Source organism: Nomascus leucogenys, chromosome 1a, assembly GCF_006542625.1.
Source record: "Nomascus leucogenys isolate Asia chromosome 1a, Asia_NLE_v1, whole genome shotgun sequence".
Taxonomy (NCBI): domain Eukaryota; kingdom Metazoa; phylum Chordata; class Mammalia; order Primates; family Hylobatidae; genus Nomascus; species Nomascus leucogenys.
Genome location: NC_044381.1, coordinates 87985429 through 88005659, shown reverse-complemented (window position 1 = coordinate 88005659; position 20231 = coordinate 87985429). Strand labels below are relative to the sequence as shown.

Genomic DNA, 20231 nt, shown 5'->3' with positions numbered 1-20231 from the left:
ATTTTCTAAAGTTAACACATATATTACTTTTATAAACAAAAATCATACCTTCTTTCTCTCTCTGATCATCCCTATCGATTATGGATAATCATCAATCATAAAAACATGTTGTTATTTCTCTTACAACATCTTACAAAATCGAAATCCCTCCCTTATCTTTACTTCTCCTGCTTGCTATCACCTTTACAAAAATTCACTGAAAGAGTTGTCTGTATTCACTGTCTGATTGTTCTCCTCCAATTCTTTGTATTCCAATTCAACTCCCCTAAGACTGTGCTTATCAAGGTCACCAACACCCCCTACATTGTTCAATCCAATGGTCAAGTCTCAGTCTTCATGTCACCTGACCTATTGGCAGCACTTTACAAAGCTGGTCAATCCATTCTCCTTGAACACAGGGGGTAACAGTCTTGGTTTTCCTTTGATCTCACTAGTTGTTCCTACTCAGTCTCCTGGACTTCTTAAACTAAAGAGGCTCAGGGTTCAGATCTGAAAACTTTTCACTTTTTCGTTGTTTTTTTTTTTTTTGAGACAGAGTCTTACTCTGTCGCTCAGGCTGGAGTGTAGTGCTGCAGTCATGGTTCACTGCAGTCTTGATCTCCTAGGCTCAAGCAATCCTCCTGCCTCAAACTCTCGGGTAGCTGGGCTACAGGTGCTTGGCACCACACCCAGGTAATTTTTTGTACTTTTTCTTAGAGGCAGGGTTTCACCATGTTTCCCAGGCTGGTATTGAACTTCTGGCCTCAAGCGATCCTCCCACCTTGGCCTCTCAAAATGCTGGGATTACAGGTGTGAGCCACTGCACCCAGCTAGAACTTTTCGCTTTTCTACCTATACTCCCTCTTTGTAAATCTCATCCGGTTTTCTATCCCCATGACAAACTAAAATTCAGAAATACCTGTAACTAGTTCCTCTATCTTCTACCCAGCCCTCATATTCACATGGGGACGGTCTGAAGTTCTGATCTTGGATAGGGAAGGCATGAGCGAGAGGTAGGGAAACTGTAGATTATCTTAGAAGTGAAAAAGTTGAAGATACACCCCAATATCCTGTTTTCCCCAGTCATCCTGAATCATGTGACAAAATGAGTGCCAACTAATCAACTAACTGTTAACCAACTAAAGGCTATTGTCCTGTAAATCCAAACCGGGGGAGTTAAGAGTAACAAATGATATTTAAGCCAGCATGAACATTTGCCACTAGGTGGCGCCAAACCACAGCCAGGAAAAGGGATTTGGATCAAGAAGTCAGGCCACATAAACCCCAAGCAGCTAACAAGTATTCTTGCCCTGATACTTCATCAACTTCATAATACCCAACCCCTTAACTGACATGACTGATTTTTGTTGTTGTTTTTATTTATCCACTCACAACTCCTGAATCTAAAACACCCAACCTAGACCTCTTACCTGAAATCTGGACCTCTCTATCTACTCATTGCTGCTTACAGGTCTAACAGCACCTGATAGGCCCTGAACTGAACCCTCTAACTTACCCCCCTTGCTCTCCCTACCCTGAATCTGCTCCTCCTCAGTCTTCCCCCTTTCAGCTGGCGGGCCCCCATCCTCCCTGATGCACAACTCAAAAGCCTTCGAGTCATCTATGACCACTACTTCTCTCAAACAGTATATCCAAATCCATAACCTATCTTCTTAGTATCTTCTACACACACAGTCAGACTACTTCTCACTACTCTGATCTGTGCTCTGGATTGTTGCAATAATCTGCTGAGTGAGCTTCCTGCTTCAACTTTTGCCCCTTTTAATATATTCCTCAAAATAGGAGCCGGAGTGATTCCATGGAAATGAAATACAACCCTTTAGCAGTTCCTCATCTCACTCAGAATTAAAATTAGCACCTTTAAGATGGCTTGCAAAACTCCATACTGTCTGGCCCTTCACTTACTCTGAGCCAGCCACAATATTTCTCAAACCTGACAGGCATGCTCTTGCTTTAGGGCTTTGCCCTTGCTGTTCCCTCTGTGTGGAGGGTACCCCTCCGCTCAGATATCCTGAGAGCTCACTCCTCCTTCTTCAGGTCTTTGCTCTCAGAGGCTTGCCCTCAACTACTCTATTTAAAATTAAAATTTCCCTAGTCCCCACCAATCCCTATCTTCTGTCTCTACTTACTACAGTATATGTTGATTGCTACCAGTATGATTCCATATTAATAGTATGGAAGCCACATGAGGGTGGAACTTTTTGTCTTTTTGTTCACTGATTTATTTCCAGTACTTAAAACAGTGCCAAGAATACTCGACAGTATTTGTTAAATGTTAAACATATGGAAAAATGTTGCATGATAAAAGCAAGTTTTAAAATTATATGAAAGTAGTATAGCATAGATTTTAAAAAGCATAATTCAAAACTAGATTTGAATTATAGGACTGTCACTTTGTAGCTGTGGGAATTTGAGCAAGTTTCTTATAACGTCTAAGCAATAACATGCTCATCTGTAAAGTGAGAATGGTAACAGTGCCAACTTCAAACGTTTATAGTGAAGATTAACTGGGTAAATGCATATAAAATGCTTAGAAGATGACTTAAACCAGGGGTTGACAAACTAAGTCCCATGAAGCCAAATCCAGCCCTCAAACTTGTTTTTGTAAACCAAATTTTAGGATGGCACAGCCATGCCCACTATTTATGTATTGTTTATGACTCCTTTCACTCTACAATGGCAGAGTTGAGTAGCTGAGTAGCAAGAGAGACCACGTGGCCTACAAAGCTATTTGGTCCTTTAGAGAAAAGTATGTCGACCCCAAACTTGGCCAATAATATGCACCCAGTGCACGTTAGACATCACTGTCTATGTTAATGTATAGTTGCAAGGGTAGATTTGTGTGTATATAATTCCCAACCTGCCAGACTATAAAAATCTTGTTTGCATATGGTACTTTCCAGATATAAAATAAGATATATAATCCCTAAACACAAGGGCGCCAACCCCTCTGAGATTATTATCTAGTTGTTGAGACACTGTGATGGTCTCATATTATAGAAAAGGATATTATAATTCTCAAAGAAATTGATATTTACTGATTGATTGGTTGATTGACTGAAAGAGAGAGAAAGGGTCTCCCTCTGTTGCTCAGGCTGGAGTGCGGGGGCACTATCACAACTTACTGCTGCCTCAACCTCCTGGGATCAAGCGATCCTCCCACCTCAGCCTCCCAAGTAGCTGAGACTATAGGCACACACCAGCACATGCCTGGCTAAATTTTTTTTATTATTTTTTGTAGAGACAGGCATCTCACTATGTTACCCAGGCTGGATTCAAACTCCTGGACTCAAGCGATCCTCCTGCCTTGGCCTCCCAAAATGCTGGGGTTACAGGCATCATCCACCACAGCCAGTTGATTCACCTTTAATTTTTTTAAAAAAGTTTCCATACCACACAGTACATACATACATACATACGTACGTACCTATGTGTGTGTGTTTGTTTATTTATTTGAGACAGAGTCTCGCTCTGTCACCCAGGCTGGAGTGCAGTCGCACGATCTCAGCTCACTACAACCTCCGCCTCCCAGGTTCAAGCGATTCTCATGCCTCAGCCTCCTGAGTAGCTAGGATTACAGGCGTGTACCACTACCCTGGATAATTTTTGTATTTTTAGTAGAGACAGGGTTTCACCATGTTGCCCAGGCTGGTCTCAAACTCAGCCCACCTCAGCCTCCCAAAGTGCTGGGATTACAGGCATGAGCCACTGCAACCGGCCCACACAGTACATGTAAAGGTCTTTTCAGTTTTTTAGGAATGGGGTATAGGGTTAGATACGGCAGTCCACAGAAGCAAAGAAACAATGATAGGGTACTATAATTCCAAAAAAGCAGAGAGTTACAATAAAATTCCAACTAACAGTAACAAAATATGCTTGTAAGAAATGAACCTGGGTAAAATATTAAATTAATGGGCAAATGTCATAATTTAGTTATGTTTGTAGCTTCATAAACAAGTTTCATAATTAAAAATAAAAAATTTGTCAGCCTGTCTGCCCACCAAACATCACCCATAGGTTAATAAAAATAACAGGGTTATAACAGGGTGGCAATAGTGAGAAACGTTTCTAACCTAGTTCTGGCTCATTGATTATAGAACCTTGGACAATCTCCATTAGAAAATGGGGATGACATATCTGTTGTTTTATGTTTGAAAATTAGAAATCAAACATGAAAATGTGGTAGTTAAAAAAGACTCAATAAAATTCAAAATATTCATTTACAATTGAGTTGAAGAAAAAAAAATCACAAATAGCCAAAATTTCTATTAGCAATCTGCTACAGGAAGGTACCATGTTGGTAACAGATGCACGGTTTCCCAGTAGGTCCAACAGCAACTTATTTCTCTGTGATATGGTTTTGGCTATTTGTCCCCCTCCAAATTTCATGTTGATCCCCAATGTTAGACATGGGGCCTGATGGGAGGTCTTTGAGTCATGAGGGTGGATCCTTCATGAATGCTTGTTGCCACCTCTGCAGTAATGAGTGAATTCTCAGTTTATTAGTTCACACAAGAGCTGACTGTTTAAGAGAGCATGCATGGCACCCCTCCCCTCTCTCATCACGTGACATGCCAGCTCCCCTTCCTCTTCCATCATGATTGGAAGCTTCCTGAGGTTCTCACCAGAAGCAGATGCTGGCACCATGCTTCTTGTACAGCCTGCAGAACCGTGAGCCAAATATACCTCTTTTCTTTACAAGTCACTCAATCTCAGGTATTTCTTTATAGCACTGCACATGGACTAAGACACTATGTCAAAACTTATTGCTGTTTTTGCAGTTGGCAAGAGATGAAGCAGCTGGCATTTAGAGATCGTACTGAATGGAAAGTAACAGTTTTACATACTAGGTTATCCCTAAGCTGGGCTAGTTGGTCAGACCAACTAAAAGAATAGCAGATTCTCATCTCCCATCTCATATTCACTCTGGGGCATATGCTCATAGAATTTCTCTCTCCATGTTTATCTGACAGAACATGTATAACTGAGTTCAAGTAAGCTAAAATCATGTATAACTCTGTATTACTACTATCCCAGTAACATTTTATGTTAATGTTTCCTTAAATACCATATTAAATTGTTATAAACTTCTGCCAAATTGTATGCAGCATATTCTACAAATTAACTCTGGTCACCACAGTATATGACATCATGGTAAAGTATAATGTTCTTACCTTGTTCTTCACTTCCTTCTTTACAAAGACTAGAACTTTGGCCCAGACTTAAACTGATATCATCAGAAGTCTTAGCAGTGTCTGTATCTCCTACAAAGTTAAGAGAAACATGTGAGGACCTTATATTAACAGTAAGGCTGTAGGGTGGCATAACCAAGGAAGTATTAATACATCAAGGAGTACTGATGTCCATCAACTAAAGTAGTTTTTGTGTATCAAAGGTTACAATAATGGAAGATGCACTGAACTAGCAGGAAGTATCATGGACTATCAGAGCACTTAATTATTCTCACAGAACTACAAACCAAACAATACGGAAAGCTTCAAAATGTAAACTAAAAAAACTATTTCTTTAAAAACAAGTGGATTTTAAAAAGGAATGCAAATTACATAACTTGACCCAACATGAATTTCCTTCCCAGGGAAAATTAGTAACCTAAAAAACTGTAGGGTAAAAACAATATGAATTTACCTGAATAGATCAAATAGCAGAAAATAACTTGCTCTTTTTTGTTGTTTCATTTGTGCCCACATTAAAAGGTTTCACATCAAATTACTTAGTTTTCCATGAACCCCACTAAAACCCACAAAAGTGTTTTCCCTCAAAGGCAAGGAAGTTTCTTATAGATCAAAACTTATGTAATTCACACAATGTAAGTGGTCAAACACTTTTGTGAAATTTGGATGATGAAAGAGAACACAATTTAAGTCAAGCAACCTTTAATAAGATAAATAATTTTATCTATAAAAGAATTTCAAGAATGATTTTTTTCATTACATTTGAATGTACAGTACTGTTATCTTCATTACAACCAAAATGAAAGGGAAAGGCAGGGACAACTTTTAAGTTAGATCACACCTACCTTTAATAGTTGCTGCTGTTCCAAGACGCGAGGAACCAGATCCAATCTGAAAACATGACATGAAGTAAATAAAACTAATTAAAATGCTAGCTATGTCATTATCAATACAGACTAGCAAGATTATCAAACAAAATTATATGATCAAAACATGTTATCGATCACTTTTATCAATATTAAAAGATACCTGTTGGACAAGCTCTATTGGAGCCACGCAACCTGTTGGCTGTGGCACAGGCTGCGTGTGTCTTACTGATGTGCGGAGCTACCCAATCCCTCTTCATGCTCAGGACTGATGGAGCCCCCCTAGAGCCAGATCCTCCAATCTCAAGCAACTCATGTCATACAATTATTTTTATACTACATCATGACATGTTCATAATGTTGTTATAAACAAAAGCAAAACTAGGCTTTATGTCTACCTGAAATAAATTTAGACTTCTTAGGGTATAAAAGGAAGGTTTGGCAGACAAGCATTAACATATGCTACAAAGTGCAACATAAGTCTAACCATCGAATTGCTAGTGTATCATTATGCACCTTCTTTAGTTGGAGACAAAAGTAAGTACTTCTTTATAGACAGAACATTAAAAAATAAGTCAATAAAAGTCTAAGGCATCCATGAAAAATGAATTTTTAGCACAAACTATAAGGAGAAAATTAAAACCTGATTGTTGAGCTTTTAGTGCTTATATTCAAGATAGTTTAACACTTCCCTAAAATTTCACAGCCATTATTTATTATACTACCATGAAAATCATATAAATAAATACCACAAATTCCACAAACACATTAAGGAAACCAAAGATAACATAACAGTTACTAAATCAACAAGTCTTAGCAACTCTTCCTGTAACTCGTTTTCATGGATTCAAAGAAGAAAACACTCAAGCAAAGTTAGCATTGTAAAATAAAATTAAGAACATTCATATAATACTTTATACTTTACCAAGTCTTCCTCTTCATTGGTTTGATTTAGTAGGTGTATATCACAAGAAATACACTCAAAATATAAGTTAATGTTGACTTTGAAGGGACATGAGGGCCCTTCTTGATCTGGATGGCAATTGAATGGGTGCACACAGATGTAAAAATTCACTTAGCAGTACACTGAAGGTGTGTACTATGCTGTGTAAGTTACATGCCAGTGAAAAAGTAAATAAAAATATGCATATATATATACAGGTCCAAACTACAAATAAACTCTTGAGGTAGCCAATAAAAAATAAGCTTTGTAATAATTTTGAACTATTTTATTAAGCTTGGTTCTTCTAGTTTTTCCTAATTTCTGCTTTCAATTAGCCATAAAAGACATTGCAATTTGCCAGCAAGAAAAAAACCAAAAAGCATTTTATTGCAAAAGAAAGTTTCATTCTTACGACACCTGCTACATAAGTTACAGAATTAACATATGCTATTTTTCTGCTAGAATTAAACATAACTTCCTAGACAGAAATTTAAAAACAAACAAGAAAACAAAAACACCATTTTATGCATACCCATCTGGGAATTTAAACTTAAAAAAAAATTTTTAAATACAGATATGGTAGTCATTTGCTCAGAAGCTCAAACTATTCCCTTTCTCCTTCTTTAACAATCTCCCTATTTTGTTCCAAAATTGGTCATACACCTTCTGATATATGAGAAGTAGGCCCAGTCCCCAGTCTAGAGGTAGGTATATGAACTAGTTCTGGTGAATGAACGTGTGGGAGAATCTGCTGGAGAGCTTCAGGAAAACGTCTTTGTGTGTCTGAGAAGAAAGTGATCAAGGAAAATCTCTGTCCCACACTACTGCTTGCTTCCTAACTTTTCAAACAGGGTCTTGATTGAAGCTGCTGTGCTCATCCTGCAACCCTGAGAAAAAAGCCTAGAGAACTGCAGAGATGCCAATCCAGAGGCCTAACATTAGGCTGCTGAACACAAATGCCACACAATCACCTCCAGATTTAGGTGAAAAACAACTATTTCTTTAAGTCACTATTAGTTGAGTATTCTATTACTTGCTAACGAAAACATTCTTAACAGGTATAATAGAGTGGTTATATTTTATTCTTCATACTTTTCTGCATTATGCTTCCCCTCAAAATATCTAAGAATCATGACTATTTACATGTGAAACAACACGGCATCCAGAATATAAACTATAGTACATCCAAATGCAATGCATTCCCCAAAGTGTCACTGTAGAAAAACACTTAATGATATTAATGCTCATGATACAATCAATTATGACATTATGGATTATTTTACTTTTCCTGTTTACCCTCACTCATCAAATTTCCTAAAAATGAAAATGTAAAAATTAAGAAAAAATAGTATCTTTTTACACTCGAGGGTGAAGTTTTTTATTTAAGTGCTTTGCATAAACTAAAATATTCCACTGTTTCTTCTCTATGACAAGTGCCATAGGAAGGATTATGGATACCAGGGAAGAAAGGTTACCTCTAACTAGAGAGCATATCAGGCAACGCCACCTCCCCCCCAATGCCTGTCTCTCCAGCTGGAAAAATTATTTTATCCTATGAAATCGTTAACTCTTCTTCTGTACCATTCCTATGGCAATTTTTACTTCATTATCTTTTTTTTTTTTTTGAGACGGAGTCTCGCTCTGTCACCCAGGCTGGAGTGCAGTGGTGCCATCTCGGCTCACTGCAACCTCCACCTCCCGGGTTCAAGCGATTCTCCTGCCTCAGCCTCCCGGGTAGCTGAGACTACAGGTGCATGCCACCACACCCAGCTAATTTTTTATATTTTTAGTAGAGACGGAGTTTCACCGCACTAGCCAGGCTGGTCTCAATCTCCCGACCTTCGTGATCTGCCTACCTCAGCCTCCCAAAGTGCTGGAATTACAGGCGTGAGCCACCGCGCCTGGCCCCTTGGTAACATATATCACATCTTTATCTTTGGTTACTTATATCACATCTACTATGAGATCACAATCTCTTTCAGTATAAGACCCACTCCCCAACCCACACTAAGTAGAATGCCTTGAATACTATTGGGCACTAAAATATTTGAAGGTAAAAAAGTGACAAAAGGAAACAGAAGGAGGTAAGGAGAGGAATAAAGGTAGGGAAAAGAAAGAATGGAAATGGTGGGTAGAAGATGAAAGGGAGATAGGCAGAGGTGAAGGAAAGAACAGTAACAATGACCACGATGTAGGTACTATGGTCAGCAGGTTCACTGTTTAGTACCCAAGAAATTTACATAAAATATGACAATGTGTAGCAGTATCTTACACATTATATAATAAAATACACACAAGAAACAACAGTATGTCTATAATGGTAATATCTCCAGCAATATGCAAAAAGCCAGACTCTTCCTCCTCGCTTCAGCTTTTCTAAAGGGCAAGAATAATTATGTCAACCATTTATTTTGTCATAAACAGTATAAAACGAAAACACTAAAATCCAAGTAGCACAATAGCCTCCAATATTTGCCCATTTTTATTAAAAAGTTGTTATTTTAAGTAAAAGGTATGCTGTGTTTAACAACATGCACACATACTTTAATCAGTCAAAAAGGGACTCCCTCCCTAAAACAAACAGGCAAGTTCCAACAGATATGATGCCAAGGTCACAGGATCCAAAAGTGCCTGGCCACTGCTGGCCCTTTCATCTTTCCTTTTTGTAAAAAGGAAAAAAGGTCTCCAAAAGATGACTGGAGAAATGTAGGCTTACTCTCTGGGGGTCTGATACTACCTACATCTGTCAATAAGAAGAAAGCCCATGGTTAATTAAGAATACAAGACATGCAGCCATATTCAAGAATTGAATTATTTCATTCTATAAAGAGACAGAGAAACACAAGGCCAAAAAAAAAAAAAAAAAAAAAAAAACCAGGATCAAGGATAGTAACCCTTGTCTTCAAACAGGCATTGTAAAATTTTAAACAAAAAGTATCAATCTAAGGCTGGGCATGGTGGCTCACATCTGTAATCCCAGCACTTTGGCAGACTGAGGTGGGCAGACCACCTGAGGTCAGGCGTTCGAGGCAGTCTGGACAACGGGAGCTGGGGGGGGGGGGGGGGGGGGGGGCGAGTCGGGACAACAGGTGAACCCGTTCTACTAAAATACAAAAAAATTAGCCGGGTGGGGGGGGTGGGAGGGGGGGAGGGCGGGGGAGAGCTGGTGGAATCCCCTGCTCACTAAAAATGCCAAAAAAAAAAAAAAAAAAAAAAAAAAAAAAAAATTAGCCAGGTGTGGTGGCAGACACCTGTAATCCCAGCTACTTGGGAGGCTGAGGCACGAGAACGGCTTGAACCTGGGAGATGGATGTTGCAGTGAGCCAAGATTGTGCCACTGCACTCCAGCCTGGATGACAGAGCAAGATTCTATCTCAGAAAAAAAAAGTATCAATCTAATTAATATGTCATAGCTCTTTTCACATTCTTTAAACAAACAAACAAACAACAACAACAAAAAACTCTGACATCTCCCATTCCATGAGCTTGTTATGGAAGGAAGACAAATTTAAGAACCTACATGTTCTGTATTATAATCGATCACAACCAAAACTGTTACCTTTAATAGTTTAGTCATTCACTTTAACTTTAAATCATGAACATGCTAATCAAATAGAGTCAAATCTTCTATCAAAATATGTTAGAAAACAAGACGCTGTTCAAGATTTTGATTCATAGAGTGTTTTTCATAACATTGTTCTTAGGGCTACCAATGCAGAAGAATAGAATACTACAGGACAGAGTTGGCAGAATTATATCTGCTATTTACTCATTTGTTAAATGAGAAGCTAGGTCTGATCTACCTCTAATATTTTATTGCCTAGACACATAAAGATAATTAGCAATCATTAATTTAAGGTCAACTGTACACAAGGCAGTATATAAGACAGAAGAAAAAAAGAGGAAAATCTACTCTGTAGAGCCTTATAAAGTGCCATATAAATAAGTACTCACCTGCAAAAGAAAGGGTCAACACCATAAGGTGTTTGAAAATCTTGAGAAATGTAGGATAGTTACAAGAAGAGTTAGTTAGACCAGAAAATAAAGATGACTAAGTCTGTCTCCAGAACAGAAAGGAGGGAGAAAAGAGAAGAATGGTTTCAATCCACAAGCTGTGTCGTATTGATAACAAGAAGACTGGAGTGAGAAGTGAGGTCTAGTCCAGACCCTGAAATAAATCAGCTATTTCTTCTTCTATATAATGAAAAGACTGACATAGCAACTACTAAAACCTATAGTTATGTAAAGGTCTGCTAAGAGAAGACCGTGAACGTTTCCAACAAAGTTCATAGAATTTTACTCTACCCAATGAAATCATCTGCTGAGAAGGACAGCAGGAGTAACTGGGACTTTGATTAGTGTACAGGTATTTAGGATGAATAAGAGAACTAGAGCAGCAAAGGTCCAGCTAAGTTTTGAAATAATACTTCAAGAGTTACCATTTTAAGTTAAAAGTTACATAGTAGAAAGACATTAAAATTGGTAAAAGCAAATTTGTATTTTACTTTTAGCCTTACCATTAAACATCTTGAACACTGAGAGATTTTCAGCATTTATTTTTATTTTTATTTTTTGGCCACGTTTAAACCGGAGGTAACCACAGACATCTACACCTCTCCAATACAGATGACGTGAAGGTAAATAAGATAGTGCAAGCTGGAAGCTAAATTTCCTAAGGGTATTCACAACTGTCATAATCAAAACTATACACCCAAAGATGAGTCTGTGGTAATGCTCAACAAATATGTAATTAATCAGTGTGAAAAGTAACTTAAAAAGAATATTAATAAAAGATGTTATTAATAAGCAATTAAAAATAATAATCACAAAGACATGACAAAACATCAGCTGACTTAAAGACATGAGAATAACAGAGACCACCATCAGGAGGAGGGAAAAAGGCAAAATAAAACAGCACAGGTTCCTACCTGATTGCTTGGATCTAGACCAGCATAAGAATTTCTGGAACTGCAACCAACTGGGGGTGTGGCCTCTCGGATGAACTCAGACATTTCAATCCCTCCACCAGGATCACTGCGGAGAAAAAATGAGAAAAAGAGTAACTCATTATTCTGACTCCAATGCTTTTCCTTTGTTAATTTTTTAAGTTATATTTTTTTCTACAAAACTAAGAGGTTCTGATTTTTAATCAAGCAAATAGCAAAAAAGGTAAACAATGATCATTCTTCATTTACAAGTCTGATACTTGGAACTATTTTATAACCACAACACTTCTTGAAAATATGTAAAACTCTCTTATGCCAAACTGTCTACATCCAATCCAACATTAGAAACTGGCATTAATTACAATTATAGCATACTAAATATGATATATGCCATCAAACCACTCTCACAAAGAAATGATTGCCTTTTGCTTCCCTAGAGCAAAGAGAAATTGTTCAATTGTAAACACAGAATGTAATCAGATATTACATTAACGAATCCCAGCAAGATCAGTCCGAATGAGCCACATGATATAGTGATGAACACAGAAGAGAACAGTCGCCCTGGTCAAGCTATTTGTATCTGTATTCTTTAAATAAACAGAATTTAACTAGAATACTAACTTGTTTTACAGAACTGGAAACCTAAGATTTTAGATCTGTACATGTTTAGAAGGCCAAGGTTAAAAAAGGAAAGTGATGTTATGTAGTAACGACACAGAAAGACAAAAGAGAGAAAAGTACTAGGTTCAAAGCACTGGAGAAGCCCAAGCACAGTACTTAAAGATAACAGGAACCCATATTTACGGGGAAACAACCACACACCAAATTTCACAAAACTTAGAAAATGCTACATAAAGTTCCTCAGGAAGACAACTCTTAGAATAAGTCATAATCCTACTTTTTGCCCAGAGTTTTTTACTCATTCTACCTGGTATAAACAGAGTAAGTAGTCAATATTTTTTTTTTTTGCTATTATCTGGATAAAAGTTACAATATATGTGTTGGACATTACAGAGGATATATCTTGCTATCTGGCATCCAATTCAACCTCCTATTTAAAAAAAAAAGCAACCCCAAATTCTTCAGGTGAACCACCTCATCCCAAACTCTCATAGGTTTTTGGGTAATGTTGATCCCACCCTCAGGTTTAGGGGTGGGCTCTACTGTCCAAAGTCATCAGCATATCCCATTGTTCTGGTCATTGAGATTAGCTCTAGGATAATCACAGGACCCAACCCAGGCTAGTATGGATCAGGCCAGGAGTGTCTTACTGGTGAGAGGAAATTTCTCTATATCTGCTACTCTTAATTTTGAGACTTAAGGCCTGGAGGTGCTGCAGCCATCTTATAACCATTAAGGGGGAGCCTGTTCTAAGAAGCCAAAATAATAGAAAAGAACAGAGCCTGGCTAGAAGAAGAGAAGCAGGGACATGAAGTGACAGTTTGAAACGTTGCATCCTGACACATCTGAAGACATCCCTCACATGCAGACTTTTTAGTAATGTGAGTAGTAAATTCCCTTAAACTTTTTTGGGTAGAGTATTCTGACAGCTGCAATCAAAAGATATAAGCAACATATAATTTTCCATTTAAGTATTTAACATTATAGCAGTTTGAACTCGTGTGTTTTTATTATCAATGATCTCATAATTATAATGTCCCTGTTTGCTTCACAGGTTCCTAACTCTAAGCCATTGACTACAGTCAGCTAACTAAGGTTCAACAAAGAAAACTAGCTTTCTAACTTACTATCCATTTATAAAAATAAAATATATTGGAACTCAGGTAAACATATGGCCAATTCAGTATACAAATACTCAGGTGTGAGAAATGTAGAACATGTTCATATTTATAAGCTGTCTGGTGTTAACTCATACAAGCTATGTAGGCCAGAGGAGAAATTTTTCTAAATTGGAAAAACTTTCAGTGTGTATATAGAGGCACTATCACCACACTGAATTAGTAATGAATATTCAGCAATATTACGGTTTCTCCACTAGAATGCATACTCTAAGTGAGATCCAAAGAAATCAGAAGATGGAGAGCAAGGTACAGATTAAGAAATAACAACACAGAAAGGAGAGAGAGCCCTCATCTTGCCTAGTCTATACACACACACACACACACACACACACACACACATACATACATATATATCAACTTTATTGAAATATGATTCACATATCATACAGTTCACCCTTTTAAGCTGTATAATTCAATGGTTTTTGGCATATTCATTAAATTATGAAACCACCACCAAAGCCAATTTTAGACCATTTTTATCACCTCTAAAACAAACCCCTTTAACCATTACTACCCGTCCCTTTCCATCCTCCTTAGCCCTAGACAACCATTAATTTACATTCTGTCTTTACAGATTTCCCTGTTCTGGACATTCTATATAAATGGAATTATATGTGATGTTTTGTGTCTGGCTTCTTTCACTTAGCATAATGTTTCCAAGGTTCATCCCTGTCGTAACATGCGTCAGTATTTCATTCCTTTTTATAGCCAAATAATATTCCACTCTATGGATAAACCACATTTGTTTATCCAGTCATCAACTGATGGATAATCTTGCCTAGTTTTATACATCACTTCTGATAGCAAGTCCAAATTATTACAATCTGAACATACAGTTATTATTAGTAATACATAAAAACAGGCTGGGTGTGTGGTTCATGCCTGTAATCCTAGCACTTGGGAGGCCAAGACGGGCAGATCACTTGAGCCCAGGAGTTCGAGACCAGATTGGGCAACATGACAAAACCCCATCTCTACAAAAACATTACCCAAGCGTGGTGGCATGTGCCTGTACTCCCAGCAACTCAAGAGGCTGAGGTGAGCAGACAGATTTAGCCCGGGAGGTAAAGGCTGCAGTGAGCTATGATTGCACCATTGCACTCCAGCCTGGGCAACAGAGCAAGACCCTGTCTCAAAATAATAATAATAATAATAATAATAATAAAATATTTACTAAGTACTTATTATATCCAGTCATAGCAGTATGTGCTTTATTTGCATTTTCTGATGAAACCTTCCCTAATATTTATGATATGATTCTCCTCTTACAGTTATTATTCTCCTCTTACAGTTGAAAAAACTGAAAACCAAAAGGCATAAAAACTTGCCTAAGGTCTCAGGGGAGGAATGAAACATAAACTGAGTCACTGGTACCTGGAGTTCACGTGGGAGGGGAGGACAGAAATAATACCTCCTCAGCACTCTGCAAATAAGTTATCATATCTGTTTTTCTTTATTTCCCACACACTTGAATACAGGTACTCATAACCAGCATGGCCTAAGATAAGGCTCAAAAACCAGGTCTGTGAAACTCTAAGGCCCACATTCTTGCTTTTTTTGTTTTTTTAAGAGACAGGGTCTCGCCCTGTCACCCAGGCCGGGGTGCACTGGTGCAATCATAGCTCACTGCAGCCTCAAACTCCTGGGCTCAAGTGATCCTCCCACCTCAGCCTCCTGAGTAGCTGGGGCTACATGCCCATGCCACCACACCTGGCTAATTTTTTTTTTTATTTTTATTTTATTTTTTGTAGAAACAGAGTCGCACTGTATTATCCGGGCTGGTCTCAAAATCCTGGCCTCAAGGGATCCTCCCACCTTGGCCTCCCAAAGTGCGGGAAATACAGGTGTGAGCCACTGCGCTTGGCCCTCATTCTTTCTAAGAAAACATACTGCCTTACACCCAATAGGCACTAGTCTCTTTCCAGGTCAAAACCAAAAGTAAACACCATTATTTAGAGCAGGAATTTTTAAACTCAGTACTATTGACATTTTGCGGGCAAATAATTATGGACTGCATTGTAGGATGGCTAGCAGCATCTCTGGCCTTTATCCACTAGATGCCAGCAGCAGCCCCTCAGTGTGACAACCAAAAAAAGCTCCAGACATTGCTAAATGTGCCCTGGGGGACAAAATTACCCCCAGTTGAGAAATAATGATTTAGAACTAATGGTCAACAAACAACAATGCGTGGGAAGAAAGGAGATAGCAAAGGAACAAAAATGATGAAGAGAAAAAATGAACAGGTGTTTTCATTTAAAAAAAAACCCTCTAGTAAAATTTCTGCAATTTTTTCTTCTCTATAAATTCAGAAGTAAAACTCTTAGCCAAGCTGTAGATGTTCTAAATATAGCTAAACATATAAAATAGCTGAGTAAGAGTTTTCTTTATTGGCAACACTTGCAGGTATGCAGCAATGGAGATTTCAGCACATACCTGGAAAGCATAGTAGTTTATAATTCTCACAGTAGCAAAGTGGTCTACTGCAGTAAGCAATACACCAAATTCAGGTAATATCTACCTTTATGCCTTAACTTCCTCATCTGTTAAGAAAAAAAACAAACCAGGTACAGGGAAAGGCAGAAAAGCAGAAGGGATCTAATCTGAATTACAGAGAAGTCTTCACAAACTAATTTGTTAATTATTAGTATCATATTTATTGCTCATGCTCAGGCTTTGATCAGAAACTTTGCAACACCATTACAGTACCAATTTTGTAAATCTGGAGTAAAATGATGCCCATAAAAATAAGAATAGATAAAATTCCTATATTCACAGGAACAAAGTTCGTAAATTCACAGGAACAAAGTTCCTAAACAGAACAATCTCTCTCAGAAAACAACCTAAAATCCAGCTTCATACAGTTTAAATTGATCCATAGTTTACAATATCATAAGCATTACTGCCATGAGAAACATACAGAAACCATGGTCTTTCTTCAAATGTTTGTATTCAAATCCTAAAATTCAATGTTACTTCCTGAAGCATTAGAAATGTAAAAAAAAATTAGTGACTGATTCTTTCTCTAAAAGATTGAACCATTTTTTACCTGCTGTACCACATAAAAGAGAGACCGATGAAAACTTTCAAGCTCAAGTAGTTCTGCTATATTTATTCATTCATACAACAAACTAAGAGCCACAGTGTACCACGCACAGTGATAGGCTCTAGATATACAAGTATTTATTTTCCTATTCACTTCTTTTCCTCAGAACAGAACATGAGATTCACAAGTGTGAGGGTGAGGAAAGGAGATGTCAAAACCAAAAACCTACAACAAAGATCTTACTTAATAGTGAAACTTAAAAATATTAAAGATTAGAAAAAAGACAAGGATGTACACCAATAATATTTCAATTTAACCATGTGCTAGATAACATAGCCAGTGGAAAAAATTAAACAAGAAGTATAAGGACTAGAAAGTAAGAAATAATTGTGATCATATAGACAAGGGAACATCATTAATAAGGGGGTTTAATAAGATTGCTAGACACAAAATAAAATGCGACATTTTAGGGGGAAAAACAAAATTATATTTTATAGTAGCATAAATACTATAAAATCATAAATTTCCTTTTAATGGGGAAAATGAAAAATCCTTACTGAAAGGTATTTAAAAAGACTAAATAAATGGAGAGATTCAATATTGTAAAGATGCAAATTCTCAGCAGAGGGATCTACAAATTTAGTGTAACTCCAATAAAAATACCAAGTTCCTGCAGACTTTCTCTAGCAGACTCTAAAGTTTACATCAAAAATCAAAGAGTCAAGAATAGCAAAGTCTCTCCTAAAAAAGAATATGGTGGGAGGTTTACCCCACTGGCTATCAAGAGTCATGTTTTAAAGCTGATAAGGATGGTATGGTAATGGCACAGGCAAGCAGATCAACAGAACAGAACAGAGAGCCCAGAAACAAGCCACCAGAAACAAAAATTTAGCGTATGCCATAGAGAGTGCTGCAAATTACTAAGGAAAAGATAGTCCACTTAACAAATACTGGGTAAATCAGAGATTCATAAAGAAAAAAATAAGCCTTAAGAACCTACCTGATACTACAGACTTAAATAACTTTGGGTAGAATTGAAATGTGAAAACAAAAGAAACATGAAACTTCAAAAAGACAATACAGAATACCTTTCTGATCTCCGTGTAGAAAATAATTCAGACACAAAAATGCTAGCCGGGCGAGTGTATCACGCCTGTAATCCCAGCACTTTGGGAAGCTGAGGCAGGTGGATGACCAGGAGGTCAGGAGTTTGAGACCAGCCTGGCCAATGTGGTGAGACCCCGACTCTACTAAAAATACAACATTAGCCAGGTGTGGTGGCACACGCCTGTAATCCCAGCTACTCAAGAGGCAAGGCAAAAGACTTGCTTGAATCCAGGAGGCAGAGGTTGCAGTGAGCTGAGATTGTGCCACTGCACTCCAGCTTGGGCAACAAAAGTGAAACGCTGTCTCATGAAAAAAAAAAAAAAAAAAAAAAAAAAAAAAAACACAGAAAACAAAAAACCTGATCACTAAAAAGTGGTAAATTTCATTGTTCTAAATTTAAAAGTATATGATAATCATAAGAAACATTAAGGAAAGCAAAATGACAAGCCACAAGTGGGAGACGACTGTAAAATATACATAACTAATAAAGGAATAGCATGAATATATAAAAAAATAAAAAATTCCTATTAATCATTAAGAAAAAGCTCCAAAGAAAAATGAAACAAAACATAAATGAGCATTGGAAAAAAGAAAAAACCTAAATGGACCATATACAAAAAAATAAAATGCTTAACCTCAGTAGTAATCAGAAAGGTTAACTGAAAGTCACAATCAGAAAGGTTAACTGAAAGTCACAATGAGACATCTTTTACACTTCATGAATGGCAAATTTTTTCAAGACAGGGTCTTGCTCTGCCACCCAGGCTGGAGTGCAGTGGTGTGATCAAAGCCCACTGAACTCTTGAACTCCTGGTCTCAAGTGATCCTCCTGCCTCAGCCTCCCAGGTATCTGGCACTACAGGTGCGCACTACCATACCTAGCTAAAATGTTTTTTTATTTTTTATTTTTTGTAAAGACAAGGTCTCGCTATGTTGCCCAAACTGATCTAGAACTCCTGGCTTCGAGCTGTCCTCCCATCTCTCCCTCCCAAAGTGCTGGGATTACAGGCAGGAGCCACACTGCCCAGCCAATTTTCTTTTTTTAAATCCCAAATCAATAGCTAAGTGAATGGCAAATTTTTAAAGTTTACCAGTATCAAATGTTGATGAAGATGTGGAACAATAAGGACTTTCATACACTACCGGTGAGAGTATAAACTGGTAAAATCATTTTGGCACATAGCTTGGAATTGCCTGATAAAATTGAACATGAAAATGTCCTATAAACCAGCTTACATAAACTAGATATACACATGTACCACAAGACAAAAAACACTAGAAATAATCTGAATGGCTATAAATAGAAGAATGAATAAATAGACTGTGGTCTATTCTTACAGTGGCAGACTACATGTAGGTCAATATGAATAAACTCTAGCTACAAACATCACCATGCATGAGTCAATAAAGTATAATATACTGTGCAAAAAAAAATCTCTCATAGAGAAATGCATACAGTATGATTCTCTTAGGATGTCCTAAAGCAGACAAAAATAAATAAATATATTCAGGAATATCTACGAAGAGTGTTTAACAATAAAGAAAAGCAAGGGAGTTATTCACAAAAAATTCAAGATTATGGTTACTCCTGAAGGGAAAAGTGGAATGAAATGGGAGAGGAATGTCATGGTATTTTTATAATGTTTTATTTCTTAGGCTGTGTGGTAGGTAATGAAGTAGTCACTTGATTATTGCTAACATAGTGTTTGGAATACATATTTCACAATAAAAAGTTTTAAAAGTAAAAGAAAATGGAAAAAACAATTCAGAAGCAATGACAAATATACATAATATCCAGAAATAATTAGAACAATTATCAAGTGTTACCATGTGTCAGGAATTATTCTAAGAGCTCTCTATATATTATTTCATTTATTCATTGTAATAATCCTATGAGAGAGTTCCATTATTTTCCTCATCATTCTGACAAGAAAGCCAACTCATAAAAGCTTAAGTAGCTTCTCCAATGTCATACAATTAAGAAGCCTTGGCTGACTGAGTGTGAAGTCTACATTCTGTTTGCTTATCCACAATGTACAAACATGCATTTCTTAACAGAAATGGAATAGGCCTAGGAAATGTAGAGAAACCATTTAAAAAATGTGAAAGGTTATAAGACATAAAAGATAAGTGCATAAAGAGATGATAAATAAAAACATAAGAAAATAAATGGAAATCTCTCATCTATATCCCTATTGTAAAAGTTGAGTTTCTACAAATTTAATAGAATTGTCATCAAAATTCTAATGAAATTTTTTGGAGGATAAGCATACATGAAGATATCTCACAAAAGTAAGTATATGCATGAGAATAATCAAAATAATATCAAAAA

The 20231-nt window shown here is 37.2% G+C and overlaps 1 protein-coding gene across 3 annotated transcripts in view; it reads right to left on the bottom strand.

The window, feature by feature from the left end:
* The window catches only part of PCNX1 (pecanex 1), a 207043-nt gene that overhangs the window by 142601 nt on the left and 44211 nt on the right, over positions 1–20231 (bottom strand). For all 3 annotated transcript variants that reach the window (XM_030812783.1, XM_030812792.1, XM_030812798.1), the window contains exons 3-5: positions 11930–12035; positions 6038–6083; positions 5175–5264 (exon numbers count right to left, since the gene is read on the bottom strand). In XM_030812783.1, coding sequence (XP_030668643.1) covers positions 5175–5264; positions 6038–6083; positions 11930–12035 — 242 coding nt within the window. The remainder of the gene's footprint in view (positions 1–5174; positions 5265–6037; positions 6084–11929; positions 12036–20231) is intronic.